The following is a 19,425-nucleotide window of genomic DNA, read 5'->3' as shown; positions in this document are numbered from 1 at the left end:
CCAGATAACACATAGTCACTGTCCCTGATGGGAGTATGTTCTATTCCCTAGGTATGCTGAATGTGTTTTCAAAAAAGCTACCCAAAAAGTAAGAACTTCCAGGGCTTCCCTGGTGGCGCAGTGGTTGAGAGTTAAAAAAAAAAAAAAAAAAAAAAAAAAAAAAAGTAAGCACTTCTGGCTTCACAAGCGCAGAGCACAAATATTCAGACCACTGTCTAGTTTCCTTGACTTCTCTCAACTGGTCAACTTTGTCAATTCAATTTGACAGTCAGTGATCACCTTAGAAGAATTACTGTAATAACGACAAAGCAGCCCTTCGTGGTAGGAGAAGACTCGCAAATTATTTTTTATGGCCCATAGCTGTAGATATAAGCTATATAGCTTATATATAAAGCATTCAACATATTTGGTTTTTCAAATGGTATTAAAGTGAGATGCTTTTATTTCTTTTGTTTTTATATTTGGATTACTAGTTTGCGGAGTAACACTATTCAAGCATTAATACATAAATTCCAAGTTTAAGTTTTAGCTGAGAGTACATGAAGGAAATTAGAAATAAAACTGTCTGCATAGCATCCTGAACTACTTACTAAGGAGAATTTGCTACAGGAGAACCCTAAATCTCTGGAATAGATGAAATGAGGATTTGTTTTTACAGGAGGGGAACCTGTGTAGTTTAAGCAACTTGCTTTAGGTATTCCTAGAGTACTTCTCTGCTAAATCATTTTCACGTTGCAGGCATCGAGGATGGCTGGCAAGACGTCTTTCTTACGTGCTTTTCGTTCAAGAGCGAGATGTCCATAAAGGCATGTTTGCCACCAACGTGACTGAAAACGTACTGAACAGCAGTAGGTAAGGGTGGGACGCTGCTGTAAAGGGGAAATGTAGGGATGGGCGGTGGGTGTGGGGAAGTAATTTCCTTTATCAACCTTTAGTTTCTCTGGGACTCTGTCTCAAGAGGTGTTTGTGTTTCCAAACGGTCAATGTTCAAGCTCCAGAAGAAAGCAAGGGAAGGCAAGAGAACAGATGGTTTTGGTGCCATGTGGGAATAGCAGTCTTGTTTCATGCATTAGTAATTGAATGGGCTTCTAATAAATGAAAGGCGGGTTGGAGTTCAGATATGCACATATTTTCAGAGTTCTCTGTTAAGTGTTCTGTAATACGAATGTTTGGGACAATGCATTTCCTATTTTATAGCCAGAAGAGAAGGGAGTTTGATATTTCTGTCAAATAATTGTTAGTACCTGGGCACAAATTCTTGTATTAGAAAGTCATTATTAGAAATTTTAAGAGAATGAGATAAGTGTCCTTGCCCTCAGAGGATCTTGCTTAAAAATGGAAGAGACTGACTTGAACTCAAAAGGATTGGGGAAATCGTTATGAAGCTCAGCCATTAGACTATGGGAGTTTGGGTGAAGGTTGGTTTCTATTCCACCTCATTGTTGTGGCCTGTGTTAGACACCTACCTGGATTTGGGAAGCTGGAGACCAGAGTGGATTGAAAGATGCTTAGAAATGCAAGCCCAGTGGTATGGTTGTTAAGGGCTGAACAGTAGTGGCATGTAGTAGGTACTTTTATATTTATTGAATAAATGAGTGAATAGTTGATAATGGAGATATAATAATTACATGAATTACTTGTGAAAACATTCCTGGCTGCATTGAAATAAATGCTATTCATGGAATAGAATTAGGGATGGTGCGTAATTGTCATGTGGAGTTGATCTTTCTGTAGTAACGAATGATGGGGCTCTATGGAGTTTTGCTGTACACTAGCCTAAAATCAGCAACACTGGGAGAAAAAAACAATTATTTGAAACTCCCTTGGATTATTATATATTCTGTTTTCTAGGTAAAGCCCCTCAAGTATGTTTCATTCCATCCAGATATTTTGAGTAATAACTAGGATTTTAGAAGTGATTTAAGGAGGTTTAAACCTCATTTGTTCTTCCCTAAGTCATGTGGAAGATTTACAAGACTGGGTTAAATCTTCCCTTTTACCTTACTGCTTACTGGTCTGTGCTATTTAAATCTAGAGCTGTGCCTTTTTAAAATTACTGGTTTGATTTGGAAAATACTTGTAAATATTTATGTCCACCTTTGATCCCTCCTAGAGAGTTTTACAAATAGTTCCACTAATAAGCCACAATGTAAATGAATAATAAGTTTGGTATTCAAAAGAAAAACCACACATTACTTGGGCAAGTGGGCTTGGGATACCTCTGAATTATATGCCTAAAGGGATAATCTTCCTTTTCTTCCTTTCTGCCACAGTGTAACTTTGTGTCCCTCACAGCATAACTGGAACATTCAAATTCACATAGTTGCTACCCAGTGAATTTGAATTAAATTTTCAAGTCTGCCTTCCAGCTTCCTCAGGAATTCATTGATTTAGGAATATAATATCCTTAATATTTAATAGACAGCCAAGGAAAGCACTTCTAACTTGAGCTTATTCTCTGTGTCATCACGTAAAAGAGAAAGTATATTTTGTTTTGTGATTTGTTATCTGTAGTTTAGAAAATAATACAGAATGTAGCATAGAGCCAGTTACATTGTCTGTCTTCCACTTTGAAATCAGAGTACAAGAGGCAATTGCCGAAGTGGCTGCTGAATTAAACCCTGATGGTTCTGCTCAGCAGCAATCAAAAGCTGTCAATAAAGTGAAAAAGAAAGCCAGAAAGATCCTTCAAGAAATGGTTGCCACTGTCTCACCGGCCCTGATCAGGTATAAAAAGCAAAGCAGAAAACTTTCAGCAAGAGTCATCCTGTTTTGAGCAGACAGGACTGAACCGTTGCACTTTCCTAGCACAATGCTCTTGGTCCAAAAGAGGTTTTATCATATTCTGATGTTAAAAACCAACTCCTCTTTTTATTCTTTTTTTCTTTGCGGTGCGTGGGCCTCTCACTGTTGTGGCCTCTCCCATTGCGGAGCACAGGCTCCAGGCGCGCAGGCTCAGCGGCCATGGCTCACGGGCCCAGCCGCTCCGCGGCATGTGGGATCTTCCTGGACCGGGGCACGAACCCATGTCCCCTGCATTGGCAGGCGGACGCTCAACCACTGCGCCACCAGGGAAGCCCTTTTTATTCTTTAACTGTCATGAGAAGTAGCACTTGGGAGGCTTCAAGGTGCATTAATCTCTGTCAGCTGTTACCAGCCATTGTATTACTGCTGACATCTTCTAGACTAGTTGTGAGCTGGGTTTCACGTGCCCATGTCTTTTTGTTTTCTTTCAGTTTTATTGAGATATAACGGACATACAGCACTGTATAAATTGAAGGTGTACAGCATAATGATTTGACTTACATATGCCATGAAATGATTACCACACTGAGTTTACTGAACATTCATCATCTCATATAGATACAAAATCAAAGATATAGAATGAAATTTTTTTTCTTGTGGTGAGAACTCTTAGGATTTACTCTTAACAGTTTTCATATATAACATACAGCAGTGTTAATTATATTTATTGTGTTGTATGTTACATCCCTAGCACTTATTTATCTTATAACTGGAAGTCTGTATCTTTTGACTACCTTCATCCAATTCCCCCTTCCCCCACCACCTCTGGTAACCACAAATCTGATCTCTTTTTTTGAGTTTGTTTGTTTTGGAAGTATAATTGATCTACAACACTATATTAGTTCCTGTTATATGACATAGTGATTCAATGTTTCTGTACATTTCAAAATGATCACCACTATAAGTTTAGTTATGATCTGTCAACACACGAAGATATTACATAGTTATGAACTGTATTCCCCATGTTACATTTCATACTTGTGACTCATTTATTTTACAACTGAAGTTTGTACCTCTTAATCTCCCTCACCTATTTCTTACATTCCCACCTGCCTCTCCTCTAGCGACTACCTGGTTTTTTTCTGTATCTATAACTGTTTTATTATGTTGTGTTGATTTTTAGATTCCATACTGTATAAGTGATATCATACAGTATTTGTCTTTCTCTGTCTGACTTTTTTCACTTAGCATAATGTCCTCTAGGTCCATCCATGTTGTCACATATGGCAAAATTTCATTCTTTTTTTATGGCTGAGTAATATTCCATTGTGTGTTTTTGGGTATATGTGTGTACATACCACATCTTCTTTATCCATTCATCTATTGATGGGCACTTAGGTTGCTTCCATATCTTAGCTATTATAAATAATGCTGCAGTGAACATAGGGGTGCATATATGGCTTCTAATTAGTGTTTTCGTTTTCTTCAGATAAATACCCAGGAGTGGAATTGTTGCATTATATGGTAGTTGTATTTTTAATTTTTTGAGGAATCTCCATATTCTTTTCCATAGTGGTTACCCTAATGTACATTCCCACCAACAATGTACAAGGGTTCCCTTTCCTCTACATTCTCCCCAACACTTGTTATTTGTTGTCTTTTTGATAATAGCTATTCTGACAGGGGTGAGGTCATATCTCATTATGGTTTTTTTTTTTTATACAGCAGGTTTTTATAGTTATCCATTTTATACATATTAGTGTATACATGTCAATCCCAATCTCCCAATTCATCACACCACCACCCCCCCGCCACTTTCCCCCCTTGGTGTCCATACGTTTGTTCTCTACATCTGTGTCTCAATTTCTGCCCTGTAGACTGGTTCATCTCTACCATTTTTCTACGTTCCACATATATGCGTTAATATACGATATTTGTTTTTCTCTTTCTGACTGACTTCACTCTGTATGACAGTCTCTAGATCCAGCCACATCTCTACAAATTACCCAATTTCATTCCTTTTTATGGCTGAGTAACATTCCATTGTATATATGTGCCATATCTTCTTTATCCATTCGTCTGTCGATGGGCATTTAGGTTGCTTCCATTTCCTGGCTATTGTAAATAGTGCTGCAGTTAACATTGGGGTGCATGTCTCTTTCTGAATTATGGTTTTATCAGGGTATATGCCGTGTAATGGGATTGCTGGATCATACGGTAATTCTATTTTTAGTTCTTTAAAGAACCTCCATACTGTTCTCCATAGTGGCTGTATCAATTTACATTCCCACCAACAGTGCAGGAGGGTTCGCTTTTCTCAACACCCTCTCCAGCATTTGTTGTTTGTAGATTTTCTGATGATGGCCATTCTAACTGGTGTGAGGTGATACCTCATTGTAGTTTTGATTTGCATTTCTCTAATAGTTAGTGATGTTGACCAGCTTTTCATGTGCTGCTTGGCCATCTGTATGTTCTCTTTGGAGAAATGTCTATTTAGGTCTTCTGCCCATTTTTGGATTGGGTTGTTTGTTTCTTTAATATTGAGCTGCATGAGCTGTTTATATATTTTGAAGATTAATCCTTTGTCCGTTGATTCATTTGCAAATATCTTATCGCATTCTGAGGGTAGTCTTTTCATCTTGTTTGTAGTTTACTTTGCTTTGCAAAAGCTTTTAAGTTTCATTAGGTCCCATTTGTTTATTTTTGTTTTTATTTCCACTACTCTAGGAGGTGGATCAAAAAAGATCTTGCTGTGATTTGTGCCAAAGAGTGTTCTTCCTGTATTTTCCTCTAAGAATTTTATAGTGTCTGGTATTGCATTTGGGTCTCTAACCCATTTTGAGTTTATTTTTGTGCATGGTGTTAGGGAGTGCTCTAATTTCATTCTTTTACATGTATCTGCCCAGTCTTCCCAGCACCACTTATTGAAGAAATTGTCTTTTCTGCATTGTATGTCCTTGCCTCCTTTGTCATAGATTATGGCCTCCATTGACCATAGATGCGTGGGTTTATCTCTGGACTTTCTATCCTGTTCCATTGATCTGTATTTCTGTTTTTGTGCCAGTACCATATTGTCTTGATTACTGTAGCTTTGTAGTATAGTCTGAAGTCTGGGAGCCTGATTCCTCCAGCTCCGTTTTTTTCCCTCAAGACTGCTTTGGCTATTCGGGATCTTTTGTGTCTCCATACAAATCTTAAGATTTTTTGTTCTAGTTCTGTAAAAAATGCCATTGGTAGGTATTGCACTGAATAGATTGCTTTGGATACTCTAGTCATTTTCACAATATTGATTCTTCCAATCCAAAAACATGGTATATCTCTCCATCTGTTTATATCATCTTTAATTTCTTTCAGCAGTGTCTTATCGTTTTCTGTATACAGGTCTTTTGTCTCCCTAGGTAGGTTTATTCCTAGGTATTTTATTCTTTTTGTTGCAGTGGTACATGGGAGTGTTTCCTTAATTTCTCTTCCAGATTTTTCATCATTAGGGTATAGGAATTCAAGAGAGTTCTGTGCATTAATTTTGTATCCTGCAACTTTACCAAATTCATTGATTAGCTCTAGTAGTTTTCTGGTGGCATCTTTAGGATTCTCTATGTATAGTATGATGTTGTCTGCAAACAGTGATAGTTTTACTTCTTCTTTTCCTATTTGGATTCCTTTTATTTCTTTTTCTTCTTTGATTGCTGTGGCTACAACTTCCAAAACTATGTTGAATAATAGTGGTGAGAGTGGACATCCTTGTCTTGTTCCTGATCTTAGAGGAAATGCTTTCAGCTTTTCAACATTGAGAATGATGTTTGCTCTGGGCTTGTCGTATATGGCCTTTATTACGTTGAGGTTCCCTCTATGCCCACTGTCTGAGAGTTTTTATCATAAATGGGTGTTGAATTTTGTCAAAAGCTTTTTCTGCATTTATTGAGATGATCATATGGTTTTTCTTCTTCAGTTTGTTAATATGGTGTACACATTGATTTGCGTATATTGAAGAATCCTTGCATCACTGGGATAAATCCCACTTGATCATGGTGTACGATCCTTTCAATGTGTTGGATTCTGTTTGCTAGTATTTTGTTGAGGATTTTTGCATCTATATTCATCAGTGATATTGGTCTGTAATTTTCTTTTTTTGTAGTATCTTTGTCTGGTTTTGGTATCAGGGTTATGGTGGCCTCATAGAATGAGTTTGGGAGTGTTCCTTCCTCTTCAATTTTTTGGAAGTTTGAGAAGGATGGGTGTTCACTCTTCCCTAAATGTTTGATAGAATTTGTTAGAATTCACCCGTGAAGCCATCTGGTCCTGGACTTTTGTTTGTTGGAAGATTTTTAATCACAGTTTCAATTTCATTACTTGTGATTGGTCTGTTCATATTTTCTATTTCTTCCTGGTTCAGTCTTGGAAGGTTATACCTTTCTAAGAATTTGTCCATTTCTTCCAGGTTGTCCATTTTATTGGCATAGAGTTGCTTGTAGTAATCTCTTAGGATACTTTGTACTTCTGTGATGTCTGTTGTAACTTCTACTTTTTCATTTCTAATTTTATTGATTTGAGTCCTCTCCCTCTTTTTCTTGATGAGTCTGGCTAATGGTTTATCAATTTTGTTTATCTTCTCAAAGAACCAGCTTTTAGTTTTAATGATCTTTGCTGTTGTCTTCTTTGCTTCTATTTCATTTATTTCTGCTCTTATCTTTATGATTTCTTTCCTTCTACTAACTTTGGGTTTTGTTCTTCTTTCTATAGTTCCTTTAGGTGTAAGGTTAGGTTGTTTATTTGAGATGTTTGTTGTTTCTTGAGATAGGATTGTATTGCTATAAACTTCCCTCTTAGAGCTGCTTTTGCTGCATCCCATAGGTTTTGGATCGTTGTGTTTTCCTTGTCATTTGTCTCTAGGTATTTTTTGATTTCCTTAGTGATCTCTTGGTTTTTTAGTAACGTATTGTTTAGCCTCCATGTGTTTGTGTTTTTTATGTTTTTTTCCCTGTAATAGATTTCTAATCTCATAGTGTTGTGGTCAGAAAAGATCCTTTATATGATTTCAGTGTTCTTAAGTTTACTGAGGCTTGATTTGTGACCCAAGATGTGATCTATCCTGTGCGCACTTGAGCAGAAAGTGTAATCTGCTGTTTTTGAATGGAATGTCCTATAAATATCAATTGAATCTACTTGTGTCATTTAAAGCTTGTCTTTCTTAATTTTCTGTTTGGATGATCTGTCCATTGGTGTAAGTGAGGTGTTAAAGTCCCCCACTATTATTGTGTTACTGTGGATTTCATCTTTTATAGCTGTTAGCAGTTGCCTTATGTATCGAGGTGCTCCTATGCTGGGTGCATATATATTTATAATTGTTATATCTTCTTCTTGGATTGATCCCTTGATCATTATGTAGTGTCCTTCTTTGTCTCTTGTAACATTCTTTATTTTAAAGTCTATTTTATCTGATATGAGTATTGCTACTCCAGCTTTCTTTTGATTTCCATTTGCATGGAATATCTTTTTCCATCCCCTCACTTTCAGTCTGTATGTGTCCCTAGGTCTGAAGTGGGTCTCTTGTAGACAGCATATATATGGGTCTTGTTTTTGTATCCATTCAGTGAGTCTGTGTCTTTTGCTTGGAGCATTTAATCCATTTATGTTTAAGGTAATCATCTATATGTATCTTCCTATTATCATTTTCTTAATTGTTTTGGGTTTGTTTTTGTAGGTCCTTTTCTTCTCTTATGTTTTCCAGTTAGAAAAGTTCCTTTAACATTTGTTGTAGAGCCGGTTTGGTGGTGCTGAATTCTCTTAGCTTTTGCTTGTCTGTAAAGCTTTTGATTTCTCCATCAAATCTGAATGAGATCGTTGCCAGGTAGATCTTGGCTGTAGATTTTTCCCTGGCATCACTTTAAATATGTCATGCCACTCCCTTCTGGCTTGTAGAGTTTCTGCTGAGAAATCAGCCGTTAACCTTATGGGAGTTGCCTTGTACATTATTTGTCGTTTTTCCCTTGCTGATTTCAGTAATTTTTCTTTGTCTTTAATTTTTGCCAATTTGATTACTATGTGTCTCAGTGTGTTTCTCCTTCGTTTTATCCTGTATGGGACTCTCTGTGCTTCCTGGACTTGGGTGGCTATTTCCTTTCTCATGTTAGGGAAGTTTTCGACTATAATCTCTTCACATATTTTCTCGGGTCCTTTCTCTCTCTTCTCTTTCTGGGACCCCTATAATGTGAATACGGTTGCATTTAATGTTGTCCCAGAGGTCTCTTAGGCTGTCTGTATTTCTTTTCATTCTTCTTTCTTTATTCTGTTCTGCAGCAGTGAATTCCACCATTCTGTCTTCCAGGTCACTTATCCATTCCTCTGCCTCAGTTATTCTGCTATTGATTCCTTCTAGTGTAGTTTTCATTTCAGTGATTGTATTGTTCATCTCTGTTTGTTTGTACTTTAATTCTTCAAGGTATTTGTTAAACATTTCTTGCATCTTCTCGATCTTTGCCTCCATTCTTTTTCCAAGGTCCTGGATCATCTTCACTATCATTATTCTGAATTCTTTTTCTGGAAGGTCGCCTATTTCCACTTCACTTAGTTGCTTTTCCTGGGGTTTTATCTTGTTTCTTCATCTGGTACATAGCCTTCTGCCTTTTCATCTTGTCTGTCTTTCCGTGAATGTGGGTTTTGTTCCACAGGCTGCAGGATTATAGTTCTTCTTGCTTCTGCTGTCTGCCGTCTGGTGGATGAGGCTATCTAAGAGGCTTGTGCAAGTTTCCTGATGGGAGGGACTGGTGGTGGGTAGAGCGGGCTGTTGCTCTGGTGGGCAGAGCTCAGTAAAACTTTAATCCACTTGTCTGCTGATGGGCGGGGCTAGGTTCCCTCCCTGTTGGTTGTTTGGCCTGAGGCGACCCAACACTGGAACCTACCTGGGCTCTTTGGTGGGGGTGATGGCAGACTCTTCCCAGAATTTCTGCTGCCAGTGTCCTTGTCCTCATTGGTGAGACACAGCCACCCCCCGCCTCTGCAGAAGACCCTCCAACACTAGCAGGTAGGTCTGGTTCAGTCTCCCATGGGGTCACTGTTCCTTCCCCTGGGTCCCGATGCGTACACTACTTTGTGTGTGCCCTCCAAGAGTGGAGTCTCTGTTTCCCCCAGTCCTGTCAAAGTCCTGCAATCAAATCCCGCTAGCCTCCATGTCTGATTCTCTAGGAATTCTTCCTCCCATTGCCGGACTCCCAGGTAGGGAAACCTGACGTGGGGCTCAGAACCTTCACTGCAGTGGGTGGACTTCTGTGGTGTAAGTGTTCTCCAGTTTGTGAGTCACCACCCAGCAGCTATGGGATTTGATTTTATTGTCCTTGCACCCCTCCTACAGTCTCATTGTGGCTTCTCCTTTGTCTTTGGATGTGGGGTGTCTTTTTTGGTGAGTTCCAGTGTCTTCCTGTCGATGATCGTTCAGCAGTTAGTTGTGATTCCTGGGCTCTTGCAAGAGGGAGTGAGAGCACGTCCTTCTACTCTGTCATCTTGAACCAGTGCAATCATTGTGGGTTTTTTTTTGTTGTTGTTGTTGTTGTTTTTTTTGCGGTACGAGGGCCTCTCACCGGTGTGGCCTCTCCCATTGCGGAGCACAGGCTCCGGACGCGCAGGCTCAGCGGCCATGGCTCACGGGCCCAGCCCCTCTGCGGCATGTGGGATCTTCCCGGACCGGGGCACGAACCCGTGTCCCCTGCATAGGCAGGTGGACTCTCAACCACTGTGCCACCAGGGAAGCCCTCATTGTGGTTTTGATTTGTGTTCCCCCAATGATTTGTGATGTGGAGCATCTTTTCATGTGCCTGTTGGCCATCTGTATGTCTTCTTTGGAAAAAATGTCTATTCAGATCCTCTGCGCATTTTTTTTTTTTTTCTTTACATGGGCCTCTCACGGGTGTGGCCTCTCCCATTGCGGAGCACAGGCTCCGGACGCGCAGGCTCAGCGGCCATGGCTCACGGGCCCAGCCCCTCTGCGGCATGTGGGATCTTCCCGGACCGGGGCACGAACCCACGTCCCCTGCATCGGCAGGCGGACTCTCAACCACTGCGCCACCAGGGAAGCCCCCTCTGCGCATTTTTTAATTGGATTGTTTGTTTTTTGATGTTGAGTTGTTTGAGTTTTTTGTACATTTAGGGTATAAGCCCCTTATCAGATGTATCCTTTTCAAACATCTTCTCCCATTCAGTAGGTGGCCTTTTTGTTTTGTTGATAGTTTCTTCAGTCTGAAAAAGCTTTTTAATTTGATTTAGTCCCATTTGTTTACTTTTGCTTTTGTTTCCCTTACCTGAGGAGACATATCCAAAAAAAATATTACTAAGACTGATGTCAAAGTGTATATTGCCCATGTTTTCTTCTAGAAGTTTTATGGTTTCAGGTCTTAGATTTAAGTCTTTAATCCATTTTGAATTTATTTTCATGCATGGTGTGAGAGAGTAGTCCAGTTTGAGTTTTTTGCATGTAGCTGTCCAGTTTTCTCAGCACCATTTATTATAGAGACTCTTTTCCCCATTGTGTATACTTGCCTCCATTGTCATAGATTAATTGACCTTATAAGTGTGGGTTCCTTTCTGGGTTCTCTGTTCCGTTCCACTGATCTATGTGTCTGTTTTTGTGCCAGTACGTGCTGTCTTGATTACTGTAGCTTTGTAAGATAATTTGAAATCAGGGAGCCTGATACCTCCACCTTTGTTCTTCTTAAGATTGTTTTGGCTATTTGGGGTCTTGTGTTTCCATACAAATTTTAGAAGTATTTATTCTAGTTCTGTGAAAAATGCCATTGGTATTTTATAGGGATTACATTGAATCTGTAGATTACCTTGGGTATATGGTCATTTTAACAATATTAATTCTTCCAGTCCATGAACACAGTATATCCTTCCATCTGCTTGTGTCATCTTCAGTTTCTTTCATGAGTGTCTTACATTTTTCCAAGTACAGGTATTTTATTTGCTTATGTAGATTTATTCCTAGGTATTTTATTCTTTTTGATGCATTTATAAATGAAATTCTTTTCTTAATTTCCCTTCAGATAGTTCATTGTTAGTGTATAGAAATGCATCTGATTTCTGTATATTAATTTTGTATCTTGCAACTTTACCAGATTCATTGATGAGTTCTAGTAGTTTTTGATGACCTCTTTAGGATTTTCTAAGTATAGTATCATGTCATGTATATACAGTGATAGTTTCACTTTTTCATTTCCACTTTGGATTCTTTTTATTTCTTTTTCTTGTCTGTTTGCTGTGGTGAGGACTTTCAATTCTGTGTTTAATAAAAGTGGCAAGAAAGGGCATCCTTGACATGTTCCTGATCTTAGAGGAAATGCTTTTAGCTTTTCACCATTGAGTCTGATGTTAGCTGTGGGTTTGTCATTTATGGCCTTTCTTATGTTTAGGTATGTTCCCTCTATATTCACTTTGTTGAGAGTTTTTATCATAAATGGATGTTGGATTTTGTCAAGAGCTTTTCCTGCATCTTTTGAGAGAATCATATGATTTTTATTCTTCAATTTGTTAATGTGATGTATCACATTGATTGATTTGTGGATATTGAACTATCTTTGCATCCTGGGATAAATTCCACTTGATCATGGTGCGTGATACTTTTAATGTACCGTATTGTTGAATTTGGTTTGCTCATATTTTGTTAAGGATTTTTGCATCTATGTTCAACAATGATACTGTGATACTGGCCTGTGATTTTCTTTTTTTGTGATGTCTTTGGTTTTGCTATCAGCGTGATGCTGGCCTCATAAGATGAGCAGAATGCAGAAGTGTTCCCTCCTCTGCAATTTTTTGGAATGGTTTGAGAAGATATGTGTTAACTCTTCGCCAAATATTTGGTAGAGTTCACCTGTGAAGCCATCTGGTTCTGGACTTTGTTTGCTAGGAGTTTCTTTTTTTTTATTACTGACTCAGTTTCATTACTGGTAATTGGTCTGTTCATATTTTCTATTTCTTCCTGGTTCAGTCTTGGGAGATTGTACATTTCTAGGAATTTGTCCATTTCTTCTAGGTTATCCGTTTTATTTGCATATAATTGTTTGTAGTAATCTTGTATGAACCTTTGTATTTCTGTAGTATTGGTTGTAACTTCTCCTTTTTCATTTCTGATTTTATTTATTTGGGCCCTCTCTCTTTTCTTCTTGAGGAATCTGCACATGCCCATGTCGTGGAGGGATTTGTATGCAGGAGCGGGCTCACTCTACTCACCTAAATATTTGCTTGATCATTAGCTTCTGAAGTATAAAGTGTGCAATTAGAATGAAATGTAAGATTTTAGTACATAATAAATGGATGCTTCTATAAGTAGTATGTGTAAGGTCAGTTATTTAAGTTCACAATTCAGATGTACACATACACACACATACATGCACACGTGCTCATAAAAAGTCAATTACAATCGCTCACGTTGTAGGTTCAAAACTTTAGGTAGACAAATGTCAACTATATATGTTTATATATATAAATATATGTATATACATTAAAAAATGTTTTAACTTCCTTTCAGACTGACCGGATGGGTGCTGCTGAAACTGTTCAACAGCTTCTTTTGGAATATTCAGATTCACAAGGGTCAACTTGAGATGGTTAAAGCTGCAACTGAGGCAAGAATTATGCGAATCTGTCATTCTGTATTCTCCACATTTGCAGAGTGATTTTGGAATTCTTTTTCAAATGTTTTCTTGTATACTGTTGTGCATTCCTACACATTTGCAAGATTTTCCCCCGTGTAAGATAACTACAGTAGTTATGTATTTGTGGGAGATAAGTGGGGTAAAGGAGCACCTTCCAGCAATATGCAGGATTCCTTCTGTAAGTTATCTTGCAATAACTCTGAAAATCAGGTAGAACAATCCTTATTTTATACATGAGGAAATAAAGGCACATATAGATTAAGAAATTGTCCCACGTCACAGCCAGTAAGTCACTTGCCCAGGATTTCAAACCAAACCAAGCTTGTGGCCAAAAACTATGTTCTTTTTATATGATTAGGGCTTCCTTTCAGAAGATATATAGTCAGCTTGAACTCTTGATTGTTCTCCTACTTCCCTGATTCTTTTCTGTTGGTGTAGTTGTTTTTAGCTGGATGATATTAAATTGAAAGAAGTTCTTATTACGGAAAAATGTTTTTAAAGAATGAGTCACTAAGTAGCTAGTGTTTGAATGACTTTAACCAAATGTGAAGTTGCAAACTGTAATTGAACTTTCCATCTGAATTTTAAATTTGGTGTTTTTCCTTTTGCTAGATGAATTTGCCACTTATATTTCTACCAGTTCATAGATCACATATTGACTATCTCCTGCTCACTTTCATTCTCTTCTGCCATAACATCAAAGCGCCATACATTGCTTCAGGCAATAATCTCAACATCCCCATCTTCAGGTAAGATCAGCTTATTTTGAAAGTTAAGGTATGAAGATTATATTTTGAATTTTTCCTTTTTTATTATACCTTTTGATACATTTATTGTAATGAGGACATTAACTTTTTTATTTTTATTATAAAAGTAATGCACGCGTATTGCAGAAAATTTGGAAAGTACAAAAAAGCATTAAGACCATCATCATTTGAACTTATTTGCAAAGCAGAAATAGAGACACAGAGGTAGAGAACAGACGGGGGAAGGGGTGGGGGGGATGAATTGGGAGACTGGGATTGACATATATACACTACTGTGTATAAAATAGATAACTAATGAGAACTGACTGTATAGCACAGGGAACTCTACCCAGTGCTCTGTCATGACCTAAATGGGAAGGAAATACAAAGGGGATATATTTATACATGTGGCTGATTCACCCTGCTGTACAGCAGAAACTAACACAAGATTGTAAAGCAACCATACTCCAATAAAACAACAACAACAACAAAAGACTGTCATCATCATTTCTGTGTTTTATATGGGATATTTGGTGAACTGTGAATAGCTAAACTTATCAGCAGTATTTATCAAACATATAAAGGGCAATTAGAAAGATAAGATAGCAAATTACTATATCTGACTTGGCAGTGCTCAGGTGGGGTCAGGGTGGTGGTAGGCAGGTGGTAATGGTATAAAGGTAAGAAAGAACCTTACCTGTTACTTTGACCTCATAATTTAGTAGAGCTAGAAACATAATAATTACAGTGTAACATAAAAGGTATGTTTTAGAGGTTTTCAGGGGAATGCAGTGCATTCCATTCAGAGGGAATAGTATGTGAAAAGACAGAGTGATTTAAAAGCATGATATGGTCATGAACCAGCAGACAATTCTTAGACTCTAGGGTTAGAATGTAGGGTGCGTTAGCAGGGTTCAGAGGCTGGAGGTGGTGACTGCATAGGTGGTGAGAGTTAGGTCAAAACAATTTCTAAGCCAAGAGTTTAGAGTGTATCCCATACTTGAGAAATGATACGTTCAGATTCGCATTTTGAAAAGTCATTCTGGATTAGAGGGAGTTAGATCAATTCTGACTCTATCGCAGTAGTTCAGATGAAAGGTAAATGAAGGCTTAAATAAAAGTATAATAGTGCTCTTGGAGAAGAGGTCACAGATTTGAGAAGCATTTAGTTTCATACTTCAAAGTACAAAGCATCTCTCAGGTCAGCTCTGTGAGTAGTAGAGAGCACGAGGAGGATGAATGTGGAGCGACCGGAAGGGAAGCGGGCTGTGCAGGTGGCGCTTCACAAGGGGGCAGTCACTGCTTTGCGTGCTATGAAACCTGATCTTCAGCCTCGCAGTACGAGGAGCTCCTTCCTAATCCCTTGGCGCAGAGTTCTGTAGCTAATCTGATGCATGCATGTGGATGACTGAAGAGAAGCCATTCATTCATGCAGTAAGCCAGTACTTACCAAATGTGCTCTAGACAAGGGAGAACAAGATACATAGTCCCTACTTTCAAATAGCTCATAAAATAATGGGGAATGTAGGCAAACAGCTAGCTCTAATCCAGCGTGATATGACTCTACAGGGCAGACATGCTTTTCCAAGTATCAGAATATCTATGTTTTCTCTCATGGGTACCTCTTCCCAGCGTCAAGGAACCTGGAAAGTTGAATTAGAAAGTCATCAGAAAGGTGCTTAGGCATGAAGAAGACTGTTCCAGCTGGGCTCTTAGAGAAGCCTTGCCCCATAATGGTTTGCCTCTTCTGTAATCAGAACAACTCATGTACTCATTCCCTCCAGGTTGGATTGGTTCTCAAGGTGGATCTCTGGGGAAGTACTTAATAAACATTGATAATTTCTCATAAGCCAACTTCCCTTTTCACCACCTCTATGCCAGTCATTGCTCAGCTTATCATTCCTTCAGACGTGACAGACTCTCGACAACCTGGCCTGTTTATTTGCAGTGTTCTTTTGTTACATGCCAGTCTGTACATTCACAAACCACTTTTCAAGGGGGCTTATTTTTGTGGATGGTTCATCTCATTTATTAAGAATTTATTCTGCAGAGTTTTACTTTCAAAGAGTGACATTAAGTCCTGGATATATCTTACTGTGGCCTCCTTATGCTGACTGTAGAAGATTCCAAAACTATATATTAATATTTATATTAATATCATTCTGTTTGAACAGAATAGGAGGAGGCTCTGAGTTTGGAAAAGTTGACTTAAGTTTTGGAAAGTTTCAACCTCATATCAAAATAATTCATCAGTGCTGTAGACAGAGATGTGGGGTTGTGCGAATTGTTTTATTCTATGTATGTGTAAATGAAGCAAATTTTGGTTTCATGTTTTGGGAGGATGGTTATGCTTGGTTCCAGTTTGATAAAGTTACTCTTGTCTTACTGGGATACTGTCTAAGAAATACTTACTTGAGAAGGTTTCCCCAAAGGAGCTTTTGTAACATCACATTCATCTTGTAGTAAACGTGCCATAGGAAAATTTTGGGATGTCTAAAGGTCAGTATCTTAAGACCCTGGACAGGGTTTTTAAATTTAGCAGTATTTTATAATCCTCTTAAAGTCTGTACCAGCACCTTTGCGGGATAATATATCGTGTAAACTCCTTTTGGCTTAGAACAGATGTAACAGAGCTTCATTATACACAGTGATATTCTGAAGGCTAATGAATAATGTAAATGACTGAAACACGTCAATATATGGAAAATGGAAAAATGTCCACATTTTCACAATCAGCAACTCAAACAATACATGAGGTTTATATGCAAATGACATGTTTCGAATAACTTGGAATTTGAGTACTCTTTTAAAATTTTTCTTTTTAAAAAATTAATGCGTTCTTAAATTTATAGTACCCTGATCCATAAGCTTGGGGGCTTTTTCATACGACGGAGGCTAGATGAGACGCCGGATGGACGGAAAGATATTCTCTATAGAGCTTTGCTCCACGGGGTACGTGTGATCTCTAATTACTCTTAAAGTCATTATGGTAGCTATCACCATAGAAGAAAATGAGACTTGATTCAGACTTTTTTTTTTTTTCGGTACGCGGGCCTCTCACTGTTGTGGCCTCTCCCATTGCGGAGCACAGGCTCCGGACGCGCAGGCTCAACGGCCATGGCTCACGGGCCCAGCCGCTCCGCGGCATGTGGGATCTTCCCGGACCGGGGCACAAACCCGTGTCCCCTGCATCGGCAGGTGGACTCTCAACCACTGCTCCACCAGGGAAGCCCCTTGATTGAGATTTTTAAAAAACAGTTGTCTGAGTAATTATTTTAGTGATTATTGCTTGGATATGGGTTTGATGATTACTTTTTGTGATCACCAAAATATAACATTGGAGAAGCTCTTTTGATATTATCTGTGTGAGCAAAATATTTTGTCAGAAGTTATAGGTTTTGTTTGTTTGTTTGTTTTGTTTTTTTAGGTTTAACTTTGCTGAGCTTATTCTAAGTTGGGTGATCTTGAGTTCATGTTTTACTTTCTCCTTATATTCCAGCATATAGTTGAACTACTTCGACAGCAGCAGTTCTTGGAGATTTTTCTGGAAGGCACACGCTCTAGGAGTGGAAAAATCTCCTGTGCTCGGGCAGGACTTTTGTCAGTTGTAGTAGATACTCTGTCTACCAATACCATCCCAGACATCTTGATAATACCTGTTGGGATCTCCTACGATCGTATTATTGAGGGTCATTACAATGGCGAACAACTGGTAAGAGGACCACCTGCACAAAAGTCATCTTTGCTTTTCCAGTCTTTTGCTTTTAGATAAGTGCTTTTAGAATTAGTTGAGAATATTTTTGTTACTCTCTAATTTTATAACACTGTAGGAAACTTGGTAGGGTGGGCTTTCATCCCGTATGGCAGCCTGATTGGTGGTGATGATGTGGTAATTTCCTGCATTTGGAGGAAGTGGCATGATTAGATTAATCATGCCTTGGTCGTGGGGTCGGGAAGTGGAAGAATACTTGGTACTGAGTTGCCACCTCTGCCCTGGGGAGGGTATACATGGCTCGGTCTCCCCAGGGCTTATTGCTTATGTGTAGAGTTTAAGTTAAACCTGAAGAACTGGTGGGATCATGTTGGCAAAGCAACTGCAAATTAATTTTGAGACTGCAGTAATTTTTTTAGTGAACTTTTTTACTGAAGTAAATAGTTACAGAAGAATGCACCCATCATACGCATGTAGCTTGAATTAGCACAAAATGAATACACCTACATAACCAGGACCCAGGTCAAGGACCCTAGAAACCTCCCTTATCCCTCTCTCATTGTTTTCCCCTCAAGGGTAACCACCTATCTTGACTTCTTACCGAATAGATTAGTTTGCCCATTTTTGAACATGATATAAATGGAATAATGTAGTGTGTGGACTTTTTATCTCTGGTTTCCTTTGCACAAGCAACACCTGTTTGTTGTTACAGGTAGTTACAATTTGTTCATTGTCATAGTTGTACAGTATTGCAGTGTATGAATATACGATTTGTCTATTCTACTGCTGAAAAAAAGTTTGGTTTCCTGGTTTCAGCTGTGATCATTCTTGTACATTTCTCTTGATGACCATATGTATGCATTTTGTTGGGTATGTGCCTGGGAGTGGAATCAGTGGATCATAAAGTATATGTATGTTCAGCTTTGTAGATGCTGCCAAACAGTTCTCCAAAATGGTTTTACCAACTCACTATTCCTCCCGGCAGTGTGCAAGTTCCAGAGGAGTTTAGTTTTGTTCTTATTTAGTGTGGAAGTCTTGGTCATGGTACTTGTTTCGAGCTTATTGCCCAAAACATATCAGAAGCTCAAGGACTCTTAATAATTGGGGGCTTTAGAAATAAAGTGATAGACCTGGATTATTATTATTATCTCTTGTGAGACCCCTCCTTGTGTTGCCTGTGTCAATTCTGAACATATGCTCCACTCACCCTGACTGCGTCTCATGACATCATATCTGAGTCCTGTGTCCCTTATACAGCTGACATTGTGCCTTATGTGTGTTAAATATTCAGGAAACACTTACTGAATGAATAATTGGCTCAAAGGCCACTCTGGGGCTGAATTTGGCATTTGGTTGCCTAATGTTACATACTTGGACCATCGTGATCATCAGACCACAATAAGGTGCCTCTTCGACATCTTATTTTTATCTGAGAACTGCAGAACAGTTTTTCAGGCTGTTTCATCATTTTTGTCCTTCAGTAGTTTGCAATTCTATTTTTGTGAATGATGTAAACAATGCACTAAATGAAGTTGTGTTAAATGTTTCCTTTTTCAATGGCCAAATTACCTCCCCAGTG

General features: G+C 38.6%; 1 protein-coding gene across 6 annotated transcripts in view; it reads left to right on the top strand.

Moving 5' to 3' along the window:
* Positions 1 to 19,425, top strand: part of GPAM (glycerol-3-phosphate acyltransferase, mitochondrial) — a 69,073-nt gene that overhangs the window by 33,869 nt on the left and 15,779 nt on the right. For all 6 annotated transcript variants that reach the window (XM_024756044.1, XM_024756046.1, XM_024756043.1 and 3 more), the window contains 6 exons: positions 739 to 852; positions 2,581 to 2,727; positions 13,262 to 13,358; positions 14,001 to 14,137; positions 16,987 to 17,086; positions 17,634 to 17,846. In XM_024756044.1, coding sequence (XP_024611812.1) covers positions 739 to 852; positions 2,581 to 2,727; positions 13,262 to 13,358; positions 14,001 to 14,137; positions 16,987 to 17,086; positions 17,634 to 17,846 — 808 coding nt within the window. The remainder of the gene's footprint in view (positions 1 to 738; positions 853 to 2,580; positions 2,728 to 13,261; positions 13,359 to 14,000; positions 14,138 to 16,986; positions 17,087 to 17,633; positions 17,847 to 19,425) is intronic.

This window comes from Neophocaena asiaeorientalis, unplaced genomic scaffold, assembly GCF_003031525.2.
Source record: "Neophocaena asiaeorientalis asiaeorientalis breed wild unplaced genomic scaffold, Neophocaena_asiaeorientalis_V1.1 scaffold85, whole genome shotgun sequence".
Taxonomy (NCBI): domain Eukaryota; kingdom Metazoa; phylum Chordata; class Mammalia; order Artiodactyla; family Phocoenidae; genus Neophocaena; species Neophocaena asiaeorientalis.
This window is presented reverse-complemented; position numbering and strand designations above follow the sequence as displayed.